At 49.0% G+C, this 17,352-nt stretch overlaps 2 protein-coding genes across 3 annotated transcripts in view; one reads left to right on the top strand and one right to left on the bottom strand.

The window, feature by feature from the left end:
• The window catches only part of noxred1 (NADP-dependent oxidoreductase domain containing 1), a 21,302-nt gene extending 13,177 nt beyond the window's left edge, over positions 1–8,125 (top strand). Inside the window, 2 exon segments of the mRNA XM_078406989.1 lie at positions 4,837–5,053; positions 7,835–8,125. Coding sequence (XP_078263115.1) covers positions 4,837–5,053; positions 7,835–8,000 — 383 coding nt within the window. The 3' untranslated portion in view covers positions 8,001–8,125.
• LOC144597510 (sterile alpha motif domain-containing protein 15-like) lies at positions 5,924–17,352 on the bottom strand. 2 transcript variants are annotated; one of them, XM_078406988.1, is made up of 3 exons: positions 17,149–17,352; positions 16,350–16,448; positions 5,924–8,089 (listed from the first exon to the last, which is right to left on the bottom strand). In XM_078406988.1, the coding sequence occupies exons 1-3, from the start codon at positions 17,281–17,283 to the stop codon at positions 8,045–8,047; spliced, it is 279 nt and encodes a 92-aa protein (XP_078263114.1). In that variant the 5' UTR covers positions 17,284–17,352; the 3' UTR covers positions 5,924–8,044. The 2 variants fall into 2 exon arrangements, with proteins under 2 accessions (XP_078263114.1, XP_078263113.1); XM_078406987.1 differs by lacking the exon at positions 5,924–8,089 and adding an exon at positions 11,706–12,456 and having other exon boundaries at positions 17,149–17,312.

The following is a 17,352-nucleotide window of genomic DNA, read 5'->3' as shown; positions in this document are numbered from 1 at the left end:
ACCATTTCCTGCCTAATGTGGATTTCCTTCAGTTCCTCCGTCACCCTAGGATCTCTGCCCACTAGAACATCTGGGAGATTGCTTGTGTCTTCCTCAGTGAAGACAGATCCAAAGTACCGGTTCAACTCATCTGCCATTTCCTTGTTCCCCATAATAAATTCCCCCACTTCTGTCTTCAAGGGACCCACATTTGCCTTGACTATTTTTTTCCTCTTTACATACCTAAAAAAGCTTTTACTATCCTCCTTTATATTATTGGCTAGTTAACCCTCGTACCTCATCTTTTCTCCCCGTATTGCCTTCTTAGTCATCTTCTGTTGCTCTTTAAAAGAGTCCCAATCCTCTGGCTTCCCAGTCTTCTTTGCTATGTTATACTTCTTCTCTTTTATTTTTATACTGTCCTTGACTTCCCTTGTCAGCCACGGGTGCCTCTTATTCCCCTTAGAATCTTTCCTCCTCTTTGGGATAAATTGATCCTGCAACTTCTGCATTATTCCCAGGAATACCTGCCATTGCTGTTCCACCGCTGCTCGGGCCTCCTTCCAGTCAAATCTGTCCAGCTCCTGCCTCATGCCTCTGTAATCCCCTTTGCTATACTGTAATACTGACACTTCTGATTTTCCCTTCTCCCTCTCAATTTGTAGAGTAAAACTTATCATATTGTGATCACTGCCTCCTAATGGCTCTTTTACCTCGAGTCCCCTTATCAGATCAGGTTCATTACATAACACTAAATCCAGAATTGCCTTCTCCCTGGTAGGCTCCAGTACAAGCTGTTCTAAGAATCCATCTCGGAGACACTCCACAAACTCTCTTTCCTGGGGTCCATTACCAACCTGATTTTCCCAGTGTACCTGCATGTTGAAATCTCCCATTACCACCGTAGCTTCAGAGGATGATAGACACATAATGTTAGAGTCACTCAGCGGGTCAGGGAGCATCTCTGGATAGAAGGAATGGGTGACGTTTCGGGTCGAGACCCTTCTCTGACAGTCTGAAGAAGAGTCTCGACCCAAAACGCTATCCATTCCTTCTCTCAAGAGATGCTGCCTGTCCCGCTGAATAGGCATTTTGTGTCTATCTTTGATGTAAACCAGCATCTGCAGTTCCTTCCTACAGTCTCAAAGGATGGTCAGTTGTGGAGGGACATTCATTTGAGATCCGTGAACCCAGTAGGTTCAAAGAATCTGTGATGAAAGGTCCTAGACTCATGCAGCGTGGTTACATCCATCCTTGTCCATCTATACCAGTGCCATTTACCCGTGTTTTACCCATGTCCTCTCAACCTTTCCTGTTCATAGCTATATAATAAAACTCTTGTTTGTTTGTTTGTTTGTTTGTTCCTGAACTACAGCCAAAACGGTACCTTTAGCACGACAATTTTAGGCCCACCTTACTCACCGTCGTTCCTTTGATGCTAATGGAAGAAGTTTCATTGAAATCGGTGTTATATTTTAAAAGTTATTCACATTTTAAAGTTCAAATCTATCTCCTAGGGAGGGAGGGGGGAGGAAGGAAGGAAGGGGAGGAAGGGAGGGAGGGAGGGAGGATAAGGGGGAGGAAGGGAGGGAGGATAAGGGGGTTGTGGGGGATGGAGTGGGGGGGAAGGGGGAGAGGGTAGGTGGAGGGGAGGAGGGTGGGGGGAGGGTGGGGGGAGGGAGGGGGGGGGAGGGAGGGGGGTGGGAAGGGGGGAGGGGAAGGGGGGGAGGAAGGGGGAGGAGGAGGGAGGGGAGAGGGTGGAGTGGGGGGGAGAGAGGAGTGGGGAAGTAGAGGGTGCTGCACCAATGCAGGGGTGGTTCAGGCCCAATGGGTCCACCTGGTCTTGTACCTGAACAAATGTCATATCAATGTTGGAGGCGGCATTGGCTGCCACAGCATCCATGTGTCACTCCTAAGCTGGAGTTCAGAGCCAGTCAGGCAATACCTGTACATCCTCCATATGTAACAATAAAATACCAATGGAGTCACGAGGAATTGTCGATGCTAGTTCACTAATTATTATTTCCAATCATCTGCCTATCAAACACCACGCTCCCCTTTCGCCCGCGTTCACTTACTACCTGCCAGGCTCTGTCCTGCCTCTCCTCGGCTCCCCACTGTAATCAGTCTGAAGAAGGGTCCTGGTCTGAAACATCACTTATCCATTCACCAGGTATGCTGCCTGAGTTGCTGAGTTACTCCAGCACTCTGTGTCTTCTTTTCTAAACCAGCATCTGCAGTTCCTTGTTTCTAGCTTTTGTTTTTACAAATTATCAATATTTGTTATACTTTACTATCAGCATTCCGAGGTGACTTTATTTGCTTAGCTTTTAAGTTGTTATAGCAGGAGAGGTATTTGGGTTGAGCATTAAAATTAATCCAACAGGCTGTGTTAAAGTGGATGCAGGCCAGCAACAATTAGTGCTTTTCATTGGTCTCCAGTAGGGTTGCCAACTGTCCTGTATTAGCCGGGACATCCCGTATTTTGGGCTAAATTGGTTTGTCCCGTCTGAGACCGCCCTTGTCCCGTATTAGGCCGGGGGGTTGCTGTAGGTCCGGATAGTGTAGTCCCGGATGCTGTAGGCCCTGACGCTGTAGGTCCGGACAGTGTAGGTCTGGACAGTGTAGGTCCGGACAGTGGAAGCCAGTGTAGGCCCGGACAGTGTAGGCCTAGACATTGTAGGCCCGGACAGTGTAGGCCCGGACAGTGTAAGCCCGGACAGTGTAGGCCCTGACAGTGTAGGTCCGGACAGTGTAGGTCTGGACAGTGTAGGTCCGGACAATGTAAGCCAGTGTAGGCCCGGACAGTGTAGGCCCGGACAGTGTAAGCCCGGACAGTGTAGGCCCTGACAGTGTAGGCCCGGACAGTGTAGGCCCGGACAGTGTAGGCCCGGACAGTGTAAGCCCGGACAGTGTAGGCCCGGACAGTGTAGGCCTTGAGGCCCAGGCGGCCGCCATTGGTGGAGCGGGAGCACGTGGCCGCTGGCTGGGTGAGGTCACGTGGGGCGTGGGGCGGTGACGTCACCCTTTCCCTTATTTGGGAGTGAGAAAGTTGGCAACCCTACACTCCAGCGATCCCATCTGCGTGATCAGCATAGTGCTTGACTACAAGGATTTCAATGTAAAACCATTTGAAATCCACAGTGTATAGATACATGATGAGGGAATAATGTTTAGTGCAAGGTAAAAGTCATAAGTGATAGGAACAGAATTAGGCCATTCGGCCCATCAAGTCCACTCCGCCATTCAATCATGGCTGATCTATCTCTCCCTCCTAACCCCATTCTCCTGCCTTCTCCCCATAACCCCTGACACCCGCACTAATCAAGAATCTATCTCTGCCTTAAAAATATCCACTGACTTGGCCTCCACAACCTCCTGTGGCAAAGAATTCCACAGATTCACCACCCTCTGACTAAAGAAATTCCCCCTCATCTCCTTTAAAGGAATGTCCTTTAATTCTGAGGCTTTTACCTCTAGTCCTAGACTCTCCCACTAGTGGAAACACTCTGTCCAACCCTTTTATTATTCGATACGTTTCAATGAGGTCCCCCCTCATTCTTCTAAACTCCAGCAAGTACAGGCCCAGTGCCATCAAACGCTGATCAAAGCCAATGTAAAGCCAGTAAAGTCTGATCAAAGATAGCCCAAGATAGATAGTAGTGCAGGTGTGTACGAAAGAACTGCCTATGCTGGTTTAAATTGAAGGTAGACACTAAATGCCGGAGTCACTCACCGGGTCAGGCAGCATCTGCTGAGAGAAGGAAAGGGTGACGTTTCAGGTCGAGACCCTTCTTCAGATTTCACTTGCACGTCCTCCAACCTCATCTACTGTATCCGCTGTTCCAGATGTCGACTTCTCCACATCGGTGAGAATGTGGAGGCTCGGCGATCGTTTCGCTCAACACCTCCGCTCAGTCCGCCTTAACCTACCTGATCTCCCGGTGGCTCAGCACTTCAACTCCCCCTCCCATTCCCAATCTGACCTTTCTCTCCTGGGCCTCCTTCATTGTCAGAGTGAGGCCCAGCGCAAATTGGAGGAACAGCACCTCATATTTCGCTTGGGTAGTTTACACCCCAGACTGAAGAAGGGTCTCGACCCGAATCGTCACCCATTCCTTCTCTCCTGAGATGCTGCCTGACCTGCTGAGTTACTCCAGCATTTTGTGTATATATATATATGTATCTATGTTCCCGAAATACAGCCAAAACGGTACACAGTAGAGCAACAATTTAGGCCCACCTGACTCACCATTGGCCTGTGGTGTGCAGCAATAAGTTTCATTCGAATTATTGTTATATTTTAAAAGTTATTCACTTTATAAACTTTATACTGTGAATGGGCCTGGCAGCCGCTATCGCCTGTGCGATTGGGGCCCGTTGATCTAATACTTACGTGTTCATCTTGCGTCACAACGGTAAGATGGTCGCCGGATCTGCGTGTGTGCAGTTGTGGGAGGGTTGGCGGGGAAGCCCGGCGCCCGTCCCGGTGTGCCCCGCGCCTGACCTTCCTCCCGTGGTGCAGCGCGGTGGCAGAGAGAAGGCCAAACAAGATGGCCGCCGGCAGGTCGCACATGTGGTAGCGCCTTGCGGCCGCTCTCTTGATGTAGGCCGCCGGGGTCCTGTGGGGTCCAAACCTCTCCTGTGGGCCCAGCAACCCGGGGCGGGGTGAGTGGCTCCCTCTCTCCTTTCCTCTCCCCCCTCGCTCGCCCGGCCCTGGGGGAGACTCCCCGGCCAGCAAAGAGTCCACGGGTCGTCAGTTGGGGGAGGGTTGCTGGGCCCACAGGAGAGGTTTGGACCCCACAGGACCACGGTTTGTCTCGTGACAATTAAACACTCTCTCTTTCTCTCTTGTAGATCAGAATTGTGTGAAGCCAAAGTGGTTTGAGGAGGTTCTGTATTCTGTCCTGAACATGTGCCACTTTCTGAGAGTGCCCCACAGGAGCACATTAGAGATTATCAATAGTCTGATGTTTGATGCCACACACGGACTGGAAGCTTTTGACTATCCAGATATGTTTGTGTGCGAAAGCTTTGTGAATGAATCGTGGGCAAATTCACTGTCTCCTAGAAGGTATGCTGTATATACCATACTGGTAGAACTGTCTCCTAGAAGGTATACTGTATATACCATACTGGTAGAACTGTCTCCTAGAAGGTATACTGTATATACCATACTGGTAGAACTTTATTTACCCCAAGAGAGAAATTAATTTGCCAACAGTCATAAAAAACACGAAATACATGAAACATGAAATTAAAGTGATGAGTGGAAAGGCTTTGAGGAGGTGGGGAGGAGGGGGGGGTTGGGGGGGGGGGGGGGGGGTAGGTCAGCCTCAGTCTACCCCACAACAGAAGGGGGAGGAGTTGTACAGTTTGATAGACACAGGGAGGAAGGATCTCCTGTGGCGTTTTGTGCTGCATCTTGATGGATAAATGGACAGATGTGTGATGACAATCTATCTATACAGGTGCTCCCCGTCTTACGATGCTTCCACTTACCATATTTTGACTTTGGCAGTGATCCGCAACGAGCCGCCACTCGCGTCCAGCCACGCGATCACGTGTATTCAATGCATATCGATATTTTCGGTTTGTGATGGGTTTCTCGGAACGTAACCCCATCGTAGGTAGAGGAACACCTGTATAGGTGACCTTATAGAGGTGTATAAAATCATGAGAGGAATAAATCAGGTAGATGCACAGAGTCTCTTGCCTTGAGTAGGGGAATCGAGGACCAGAGGACACGGGTTCAAGGTGAAAGGGGAAAAGATTTAATAGGAATCTTGAGGGGTAACTTTTTCACACAGAGGGTGGTTGGTGTATGGAATAAGGAGGTAATTAAAGCAACATTAAAGAAACAGTTCGATAGGTGCATGGATAGTGTTGCGGATTTATCCCCTGCTTGAGGAAAATAAGACTCGGACACGGAGGAGCCTCTCTTCACCAGTCTTTATTAGCGTGGTATCACGGGGAACTCAGCTCTCTAAAGCCAGATAGCTACAGCTCCGACGTAGCACAGAATCTAAGGCTCCTTATACGGGTAGTTCACCATAATTCATCCGGTACAATCTAATACGATAACAAGGTACACAATGTGTCAGTGAGCAAATTCCTGAAGTAAACTTAAACACAGGATACGGTTATATCTGGGACTAGATAAGAACAACACTCACTTCTTCTTCACACAAACATTGGACCATTTGTTAAGCAATTAAGCAAGACGGTCAGATTGGGAGTGGGAGGTCACCGGGAGATCAGGTAGGTTAAGACGGACTGAGCGGAGGTGTTCAGTGAAATATGAGGTACTGTTCCTCCAATTTGAGTTGGGAAGGCAGGAAGATGGGTTTGGGAGGGGAAAAATATATCAGCCATGATTGAATGTCAGAGCAGACTCAATGTTCCGAATGGCACAGTTCTGCTCCTACTGTATGTCTTAATGAACTTTGGAAATAGTGCCCCAATTCACAACCATTGATCTGCATTAAAAAAGCACAGTGGCAGCATAGTGATACAGCTGCTGCATCATGGCACCAGAGACCCAGGTTCCATCCTGACCTCAAGTGCTGTCTTTGTAGAGTTTGCATGTTATCCCTAGTTTTTATTGTCACGTGTACCGAGGTACAGTAAAAGCTTTGTTTTGCATGCTATTCAATCAGATAATACCATAGATAAAATACAATCAAGTCAAACTCGTACAATAGGTAGAGCAAAGGGGGAGATACAGAGTGCAGAATATAGTTCTCAGCATTGTAGCGCATCAGTTCCACAAAGTCCAGTGTCCGCAATAGGGTAGAGGTGAATCGGACAGTACCCCAGCTTATGGAAGGGCCGTTCAGAAGCCTTCTTCTTGCGTTTGAGGCAGCAGATGTTATGTGACGGCCTCCAGGCGCTGTAGCCAGTGCAATGTGCTGTTGTCGAGGGCCGTGAGGTCTACCCCTCCACCAGGGGGACGGAGGACAGTGCAGTTGAACATGCCGTGCTGCGCTGTTTGCTGGTCTGCTCCACACACGCAGGCTGCTGATGGACGCAACCCCCAACGATGCATGTTGGCGTTGAACCGGCCGACCCCCGTGTGGAGCCGGTTCAGGGCGACCCACTCTTTGCGGGGCATGTTCAGAAGGGCAGCACGGTGGCGCAGCGGTAGAGTTGCTGCCTTACAGCGAATGCAGCGCCGGAGACTCAGGTTCGATCCTGACTAGGGGTGCTGTCTGTACGGAGTTTGTACGTTCTCCCCGTGACCTGTGTGGGTTTTCTCCTAGATCTTCGGTTTCCTCCCACATTTCAAAGACGTACAGGTTTGTAGGTTAATTGACTGGGTAAATGTAAAAATTGTCCCTAGGGTGTGTAGGATAGTGTTAATGTGCGGGGATCGCTGGGCGGCACGGACCCAGTGGGCCGAAGGGCCTGTTTCCGCGCTGTATCTCTAAATCTAAATCTAAATCTAAAAAGCCTGATAACAGAGGGGAAGAAGCTGTTCCCGAGTCTGGTGGTGCGCACTTTCCAGCTTCTGCACCTTCTGGGAGTGGGGAGGAGGAGGAGGAGGAGGAGGAATCTCTGGGGGTGGGACATGTCTTTGATTATGTTGACTGCGTGGGTTTCTTCTGGGCGCTCTGGTTTCCTCCTACAGCCCAAAGTCGTGCAGGTTTGCAGAAAAAACGGCCTCTGTAAATCTCCCCCTAGTGTGCAGGGAGCGGATTGGAAAGTAGAACATAGAACTAGTGTGAACGGGTCGGCATGGACTCGGTGGACAATATCTCTGAATTAAAACTAAAAGCAGTGGCACGAGGACAAGTAGTTCATTGCCTGTTGGTATTTGCAATGATTTATGAAGTGTGTGATCATCCACTTGCAGCCCTTTCCCTTGGATCGAGTTGTCGACCGTGAGTCTGAAGGACACACCCCTCACAAGGTTCTTCGCCCTGCACCCAATGCTGCGGCCTCATCTCAGCTTCGTGTACCGCATGATCATGTTAAGGTCACAAAAGTCACTTGACGATGGAGAATGCTGCCGAGACTGACCACTCCCAGCAAGAGGCAAGGCAGGTGCACTGGCAGCATGGTGCTATTGTGGCCGCATACTGACCACATCAAAACGGTACCTGTACAACTAGAAAGATATTACACAACTGGTAAAAGTACTAAAAGGTCATTTTATGCTTCTGTGCCATTTGTGTTTATTCTTCGGTATTCTTGAATTGGTCCCTTGTATACACTGGAAGCTAGAAGGATGAGAGGGGATCTTACTGAAACATAGAAGATTATTAAGGGATTGGACAAGCTGGAGGGGAGAAACATGTTCCCGATGTTGGGGGAGGGGGCACAGAACCGGGGGCACACTTTAAGAATAAGGGATGGACCATTTAGAACGGAGATGAGAGAGAACTTTTTCAGTCAGAGAGTTGTGAATCTGTGGAATTCTCTGTCTCAGAAGGCAGTGGCGGCCAATTCTCTGGATGCTTTTAAGAGAGAGCTAGATAGAGCTCTTAAAGATAGCACCGATTGTTTATTGTTTATTCTGCCCAGCTTCTCCTTGTAACAAAACACATATTGCTGACCAGGAAGCACAAATACTAGAGGGCGTAGCTTTAAGGTGAGAAGGGCAGACACACGTTTCCAGGGGTGATGGAGGAGGCAGATACAATAGTAGTGTTTAAGAGGCTTTTAGACAGGCACATGGATATGGAGGGAATGGATCACCTGCAGGCAGATGACATTAGTTTCACTTGGCATCATATTCGGCACAGATATTGTGGGCCGAAGGGCCTGTTCCTATGCTGTATTCTATGTTCTACCACTTCATGGAATGGGACAACTTCTTGGGTAAAGAAGTATGAAGCACAAAGTGCTGGAGGAACTCAGTGGGTCAGGTAGCATCTGTGGAAGGAGTGGACAGGTGAGGTTTTGGGCTCGGGCCCCTCTCCAGATGGAAACGTCATCTGTCCATTCTCTCCACAGATGCTGCCTGACCCACTGCTGCTCTTTCATCCTGGAAGATGGAGTTTGTCAATTGTTCATTCCTTTGCTCAGAACTAGATCGATCTGCCTGAACCTCAACCCATTATTACCCAGCTTTTTGCTCTTGTACCAGGTTTTAAATTAAAAACATTCCAGATTCCTACTCCCCCACCAGCTCTCCATTCTGTAACTCTTAATAACCTCACCTGAAACAAATCAGGATAAGTCACAGATATATTCATCAAAAAGTATTTTATTTGGAATCATTTTTGACAGTGCAATTGATAGGATCACATTGTTAAATTTGTCTAAATCAGCCTTGATTCTCCAGTGATTTAGCCTTGATTCTCCTAGATGCTGAATGACCTGCTGAAGTGTTTTGCAAGATCAGTGTTGGCTGAAAGTCACCAGGATATGTAAGCATGACAGTGCCCGGGTTTAGCGAGATGCACCACTTGTGTTGGGGTACATTTCCATCATGTAGAAACACGGAACTGCAGATTCTGGTTTACAAAGAAAGACACAAAGTGCTGGAGTAACTGAGTAGTTCCGGAGGTATCTCTGGAGAAGTATCAGTACACACGTTGTACTGCCCCTCCTCTCTTCCAGCTTTCTTCCCCTGCTCACAATCAGACTGAAGTAGGGTCCCCACCTCAAACGTCACCTATCCATGTTCTTCAGAGATTATTCCTGACCCACCGAGTTAGAGAGTGATACAGTGTGGAAACAGGCCCTTCGGCCCAACTCGCCCACACCGGCCAACAATGTCCCAGCTACCCTAGTCCCACTTGTCTGCGCTTGGTCCATATCCCTCCAAACCTGTCCTGTCCATGTACCTGTCCAACTGTTTCTTAAACGATGGGATAGTCCCAGCCTCAACTACCTCCTCTGGCAGCTTGTTCCATACACCCACCACCCTTTGTGTGAAAAAGTTACCCCTCGGATTCGAATTAAATCTTTTCCCCTTCGCTTTGAACCTATGTCCTCTGGTCCTCGATTCCCCTACTCAGGGCAAGAGACACTGTGCATCTACTCGATCTATTCCTCTCATGATTTTGTACACCTCTATAAGATCTTCCCTCATCCTCCTGCGCTCCATGGAATAGAGACCCAGCCTACTCAACCTCTCCCTATATATAGCTCACACCCTCTATTCCTGGCAACATCCTCGTAAATCTTTTCTGAACCCTTTCAAGCTTGACATTATCTTTCCTATAACATGGTGCCCAGAACTGAACACAATATTGTAAACTCCAGCACTGTTCTAAACAACTGCAATGGCTCCCTTTACAGAAGGCTTTGGACATTGAAGAGAGAGGAAATTCTCCTCTGCAATCCCACCCAACAGGTTACCTGACTGTTCAAACCTGCTGCTTCTCATTCCTTTCCCCAGACCCGGGTGCCTGGAGAATTGCTCCCGTGGTCCCAGGAATAAGGACTGTTCTTGAGGAATGCCTCACTGAGAGAGAGAGAGAGAGAGAGAGAGGGAGGGAAGGTGGAGGAGAAGGAGGAGGGGGCAGAAAGAGATAGAGAGGATGGACGAAAGAGTGAGGGGAGAGAGAAAGAGAGGGGGGAGAGAGAGGGGGAAGAAAGGAAGGGGGGAAGAGGGAGAGAGAAAGAGAGGGGGAGGGGACAGAGAAAGAAAGATAGAGAGACCATTCCATCAGACATCCATAAACATCTGGCAGACCCATTGTTTCTGCCTCATTCTGTCCCACTGAATTAATTTCCACCTATCTCGACTCCATCCTATGCCCCCCCGGTTTAATCCCTCCCAACATACTGCATGTCTGGGTCACCTCACATGCCCTTCAACTGTTCAATGACCTCTGTTTTCTAGGCCCCCAATCCCTCATCTTTCCAAGAAATCCCATCAGCATAACAATTCTATTGCTGCTAATTGACTGAGCTGGACTGGAGTATATCAGATGTTATATCTGGAGTATGTCAGATTGACCCCCACGGTGGCGCAGCGGTAGAGTTGCTGCCTTACAGCGAATGCAGCGCCGGAGACCCGGGTTCCATCCCGACTACGGGCGCCGTCTGTACGGAGTTTGTACGTTCTCCCCGTGACCTGCGTGGGTTTTCTCCGAGATCTTCGGTTTCCTCCCACCCTCCATAGGCGTACCGGTTTGTAGGTTAATTGGCTTGATAAATGTAAAAAATTGTCCCTAGTGGGTGTAGGATAGTGTTAATGTGTTGGGATCGCTGGGCGGCGCCGACCCGGTGGGCCGAAAGGACCTGTTTCCGCGCTGTATCTCTAACTTATGAAAACATTTTTCTCATTAACCTGGAGGGGATTTCAGCATACTAACTTGGATTGTTTTTGTTGGAGTATTGGAGATGAAGGGAGACCTGATACGCTTATAAAATGATGGGAGGCATCGACAGGATAGACAGTCAGAACCTAATTCCCCAGGGTGGAAATGTCAGACTAGTGGGCATAGCTTTAAGGTTTTAGTTTAGTTTAGTTTAGAGATACAGTGTGAAACAGGTCCTTCGGCCCACCGGGTCCGCGCCGACCAGCGATCCCCGCACACTAACACAATCCTACACCCACTAGGGACAATTTTTACATTTACCAAACCAATCAACCTACAAACCTGCACGTTTTTGGAGTGTGGGAGTACACCGAAGATCTCAGAGAAAACCCACGCAGGTCACGGGGAGAACGTACAAACTCCGTACAGACGGCGCCCGTAGTGGGGATGGAACCCGGGTCTCCGGCGCTGCATTCGCTGTAAGGCAGCAACTCTACTTTAGGTTATTATTGTCATGTGTACCGAGGTGCAGTGAAATGTTTGAAAAGGAGCTGGGTGGCTCTGGGCTATTGGAGCTAGAGAGGGATATGAGTGTGCATAGGGGGGGATGGGGGGCACAGCAAAGAGAGTGGATAATGGAGGGGGGTATCACTTAAAATTGGAGAATTCAACGTTCATACCGCCCTGTTGTGAGGTACCCAAGCAGAATGTGAGGTGCTGTTTCTCCAGTTTGCTTGTGGCCTCACTCTGGCAAGGAGGAGGCCCAAGACAGAAAGGTCAGTGTGGGAATGGGAAGGCGAGTTAAAATGGTTCGCAACTGAGAGATGCAGTGGGCCGAGGCACACCAAGGGCAAGGGTTTGGTGGAAAGGTTGGATAATATGAAATCAGCATTTGGCACGGTTCCCTTGCTGGATATTTATAGATATGTGCAACTAATGACAAACTTGGTGATGCTGCTTTGAACAGAAACGTGGACAGATGCACAATATTACACGTCAGAGCCAGCACTTCTCCCAGGGTGTGGGACTGTATCTGGTCCCCAGCAGCTGGTCAGATACTTCTCTGTGGGGCTGCAGGGGCGATGCCAGCATCCAGATCTTTCATGAATTCCTCCAGGGCCAGAGCGTCGGCTTTGGGGCCCGTCGGGGCCTTGCGTTCGAGGAACAGGCCCATGGGGTCCCTGCGGCGGTAGGAAATGCTGCGCGCCGAGTGGGGGTCTTTGATGTCCAGCAGCTTCTGAATCTCTTGTGAAATGGCCTGCAACAACAGCTGGCATTTACTGTATGTACACCCCAACTGTGGCAAATACACAAACGGTCTGATTGGAAGTTACAGCGTGAGATCAGGCAGGACACTGGGCACTACGTGAAGCCTCACTGCCCATAGTGTAGACCTGGTCCGTCCCACCAGGGTCAACACCAGCTTCACCTTTATCATTGTCACGTGTACTGAGGTACAGTGAAAAGCTTTGTTCTGCATGCTATCTAATCAGATCAGATAACAAGGATGAGAGGGGATCTTATCGAAACATAAGATTATTAAGGGGTTGGACACATTAGAGGCAGGAAACATGTTCTCAATGTTGGGGCAGTCCAGAACCAGGGGCCACAGTTTAAGAATAAGGGGTAGGGCATTTAGAACGGAGATGAGGAAAAACTTTTTCAGTCAGAGAGTTGTGAATCTGTGGAATTCTCTGCCTCAGGAGGCAGTGGAGGCCAAGTCTCTGAATGCATTCAAGAGAGAGCTAGATAGAGCTCTTAAAGATAGCGGAGTTAGGGGGTATGGGGAGAAGGCAGGAACGGGGTATTGATTGAGAATGATCAGCCATTATCACATTGAATGGCGGTGCTGGCTCGAAGGGCCGAATGGCCTACTCCTGCACCTATTGTCTATTGTCTAACACCATACATAAAAGGACTGGATAAGCTAGATGCCAGGAAAAATGTTCCCAATGTTGGGGCAGTCCAGAACCAGGACTTTATTCACAGTCTAAGAATAAAGGGGGGGGCATTTAAAATTGGGAAAAAAAATGTCACCCATAGTTGTGAATTTGTGGAATTCTCTGCCAATTCACTGGATGAATTTAAAAGAGAGTTAGATAGAGCTCCAAGGGCTAGCAGAATCAAGGCATATGGGGAGAAGGCAGGCACGGGTTACTGATTGTGGATGATCAGCCATGATCACAATGAATGGTGGTGCTGGCTCGAAGTTCTCAGCATTGTAGCGCACTAGTTCCAGAGACACAGTCCACTGTCCACAATGGGGTAGAGGTGAATCGGACAGTAGCCTGGCGTATGGAAGGACCGTTTGATAGGAAAGCCTGGTACCAAAGGGGAAGATTCTATCTCCACTACCTACATACTCTCATTTGCCTGCAACAGGACTCTATCCTTCTCTGATTTTAATTGAATTGAATACATTTTATTAGTAGGTATGTACACATACAAGGAATTTGCCTTTGTGCTTTGCTCGCAAGTAACAACACGAACATACAGTGAACAATTAAGAATAAAACATTATAATTTACACATGTGAAGAATGAAATAATATACCAGAGCAAAAGGAAGCGGCAGACTTTTGGTTGTTGAGTAGAGCTACTACTCGTGGAACAAAACTGTTTTTATGTCTGGCTGTGGCTGCTTTGACAGTCCGGAGTTGCCTTCCAGAGGGAAGTGCTTCAAAGAGTTTGTGGCCAGGTTGAGAGGGGTCAGAGATGATCTTGCCCGCTCGCTTCCTGGCCCTTGCAGTGTGCAGTTCGTCAATGGGGGGAAGGTTGCAGCCAACAACCTTCTCAGCTGTGCGAACGATCCGTTGCAGCCTCCGGATGTGGTGCTTGGTGGCTGAGCCAAACCAGACCATGATGGAGAAGGTGAGGACAGACTTTGTAAAAGTGGACCATCATTGCCTGTGGCAGATTGTGTTTGATTATTTAGTTTGGAGGTACAGCATGGAAACAGGCCCTTCGGCCCTCCCAGTCCATGCTGACCATCAATCATCAATTCACACTTGGTCTCTGTTATTCCACTGTTCCATCCACTTCCTCCACACGAGGGGCAAATTACAGAGACCAATTAAGCTACAATTCTTTGGGATGTGGGGGAAACCCAAGCACCCGTACGATCACAGTGAGAATGTGCAAACTCCACACAGAACCAAGATCAGGATGGAACCCGGGTCTCCGACACTGTGAGGCTGCAGCTCTACCCACTGTGCTGGAACACTGTTGGGAAGGAATTAATCACTGAAATGATCCATTTTCCAATGTTCTATAGATTCAGGATCAGTTCCTGTGGATTGGAGGGTAGCTAATGTTATTCCACTTTTTAAGAAAGGAGGGAGAGAGAAAACGGGAAATTATAGACCAGTTAGTCTTACATCAGTGGTGGGGAAGATGCTGGAGTCAATTATAAAAGACGAAATTGCAGAGCATTTGGATAGTAGTAACAGGATCGTTCCGAGTCAGCATGGATTTACGAAGGGGAAATCGTGCTTGACTAATCTTCTGGAATTTTTTGAGGATGTAACTAGGAAAATGGACAGGGGAGAGCCAGTGGATGTAGTGTACCTTGACTTTCAGAAAGCCTTCGACAAGGTCCCACATAGGAGATTAGTGGGCAAAATTAGAGCACATGGTATTGGGGGTAGGGTACTGACATGGATAGAAAATTGGTTGGCAGACAGAAAGCAAAGAGTGGGGATAAATGGGTCCCTTTCAGAATGGCAGGTAGTGACTAGTGGGATACCGCAAGGCTCGGTGCTGGGACCGCAGCTATTTACAATATACATTAATGACTTGGATGAAGGGATTAAAAGTAACATTAGCAAATTTGCAGATGACACAAAGCTGGGTGGCAGTGTGAACTGTGAGGAAGATGCTATGAGGTTGCAGGGTGACTTGGACAGGTTGTGTGAGTGGGCGGATGCATGGCAGATGCAGTTTAATGTGGATAAGTGTGAGGTTATCCACTTTGGTGGTACGAATAGGAAGGCAGATTATTATCTGAATGGTGTCAAGTTAGGAAAAGGGGACGTACAACGAGATCTGGGTGTCCTAGTGCATCAGTCACTGAAAGGAAGCATGCAGGTCCAGCAGGCAGTGAGGAAAGCCAATGGAATGTTGGCTTTCATAACAAGAGGAGTTGAGTAAAGGAGCAAAGAGGTCCTTCTACAGTTGTACAGGGCCCAAGTGAGACCGCACCTGGAGTACTGTGTGCAGTTTTGGTCCCCAAATTTAAGGAAGGATATTCTTGCTATTGAGGGCGTGCAGCGTAGGTTTACTAGGTTAATTCCCGGAATGGCAGGGCTGTCGTATGTTGAAAGACTGGAGCGACTAGGCTTGTATACACTGGAATTTAGAAGGATGAGAGGGGATCTTATCGAAACATATAAGATTGTTAAGGGGTTGGACACGTTAGAGGCAGGAAAAATGTTCCCAATGTTGGGGGAGTCCAGAACCAGGGGCCACAGTTTAAGAATAAGGGGTAGGCCATTTAGAACGGAGATGAGGAAAAACTTTTTCAGTCAGAGAGATGTAAATCTGTGGAATTCTCTGCCTCAGAAGGCAGTGGAGGCCAATTCTCTGAATGCTTTCAAGAGAGAGCTAGATAGAGCTCTCAAGGATAGCGGAGTCAGGGGGTATGGGGGGAAGGCAGGAACGGGGTACTGATTGAGAATGATCAGCCATGTTCACATTGAATGGTGGTGCTGGCTCGAAGGGCGGAATACCTATTCCTGCACCTATTGTCTATTGTGAAAGTGTACAAGATTTTGGGGTAATTGCACCAGGAGTACCTTGTGTAAATTTCATCTTAATTAAGTAAGGATGTGAAACATGGAACTATAGAATGTCCTTGCCAAACAAGATGCCAAGATAAACTAAACATCTGTCCGCACTTCATCCACATCCTTCTGTTTAATAACAAGGTGGCAAAACGTAGATTTATCAGATTGAATCCAATGACACAACGAGTTAGAGAAACTCATGGTCAGGCAGCATCTGTGGAGGGTTTAGGTACAGGTAGAGAAGCCAGGTGCACCGGGGTACCATGCCTGTCTCTGCCAGTTGGGATTTCATTGCTGTAAACTAAACAAGGGGCGACATTAAAATGGTTTCGTAACAAAACAGTCTTTAACGAAGTCCACTCACTGACCTTCATGTGCTCAAAGTCTGTGATCCCTATTCTGGGCAGAGTGGAGCCGTTGACGAAAATTAGTTTCCTGCCTGTGATTCCGTTTGAAAGGAAACAATCCTGTGGGGTGGAAGGACAGGAGAACGTTACACAAGTGCTGATGTGGGAGGGGAAAGGGGGTAAGGCTGGGAAGGTGGAGACATTGGCAGCTATGCCATGGAAATCTATTTTGGATGAATGCCGAGACAGACCTTTCTGTCTCCCAAGCAGGGAGCTGCGACACCGTCCCGTCCCAATTACACGTCGCAACTTTCAGCGCAATGGAGCTTTCAACAGAGAGTTTGTTTGCACAGGCGCTGCCCGACCTGCTGAGATTTACCAGACTATATTGCATTAGTGAATGCACAGCCCAGTAAAGATTTATCTGAGTGTATATCTGAAACAGGGCACATCTACATGTTTGTGTATTTGCCTCGATGCAAAGATGGTCCAAATGCGCGCCTTCCACCGGGCCAATGCGCTCGGGTTGCGCGTGTCCGCGGCTGCATTGACCCGATTGCGCGTGTCCGCGGCTGCCTTAACCCGGCGGCACGTGTCCGCGGGTGCATTGGCCCGGTTGCGCGTGTCCGCGGGTGCATTGGCCCGGTTGCGCGTGTCCGCGGGTGCATTGGCCCTGTTGCGCGTGTCCGCGGGTGCATTGGCCCGGCGGCGCGTGTCCGCGGGTGCATTGGCCCGGTTGCGCGTGTCCGCGGGTGCATTGGCCCGGTTGCGCGTGTCCGCGGGTGCATTGGCCCGGTTGCGCGTGTCCGCAGGTGCCCACCTGGTACTGCGGGAAGCCCAGCTTCGCGATCCACTTGGCCACGAAGCGCTCGTCCCAGTTCTGGCTGATGGGCACCTGGAGCGGGTGGCAGCCGCAGCGGCATTCCCCGCCGCACGGGTACTCGTACCCCGGCATCCCGGCTCCCTAGCAACCGTAACCAGGAAGTGCCCGCCGCTGCCCTAGCAACCAGGAAGTGCCCGCCGC

This window comes from Rhinoraja longicauda, chromosome 10 (assembly GCF_053455715.1).
Source record: "Rhinoraja longicauda isolate Sanriku21f chromosome 10, sRhiLon1.1, whole genome shotgun sequence".
Taxonomy (NCBI): domain Eukaryota; kingdom Metazoa; phylum Chordata; class Chondrichthyes; order Rajiformes; family Arhynchobatidae; genus Rhinoraja; species Rhinoraja longicauda.
Note: the sequence above shows the minus strand (reverse complement) of the source record. Positions and strands in the feature narration are given on the sequence as shown.

Coding starts and splice junctions, on each gene's coding strand:
- LOC144597510 (XM_078406987.1), bottom strand. CDS start 17,283: ATGCCGGGGTACGAGTACCCGTGCGGCGGGGAATGCCGCTGCGGCTGC. Junction 16,449..17,148: donor TGGGCTTCCCGCAGTACCAG/GTGGGCACCTGC, acceptor TCCACCCCACAG/GATTGTTTCCTTTCAAACGG. Junction 12,457..16,349: donor CAGACTTTGAGCACATGAAG/GTCAGTGAGTGG, acceptor CTGTTGTTGCAG/GCCATTTCACAAGAGATTCA.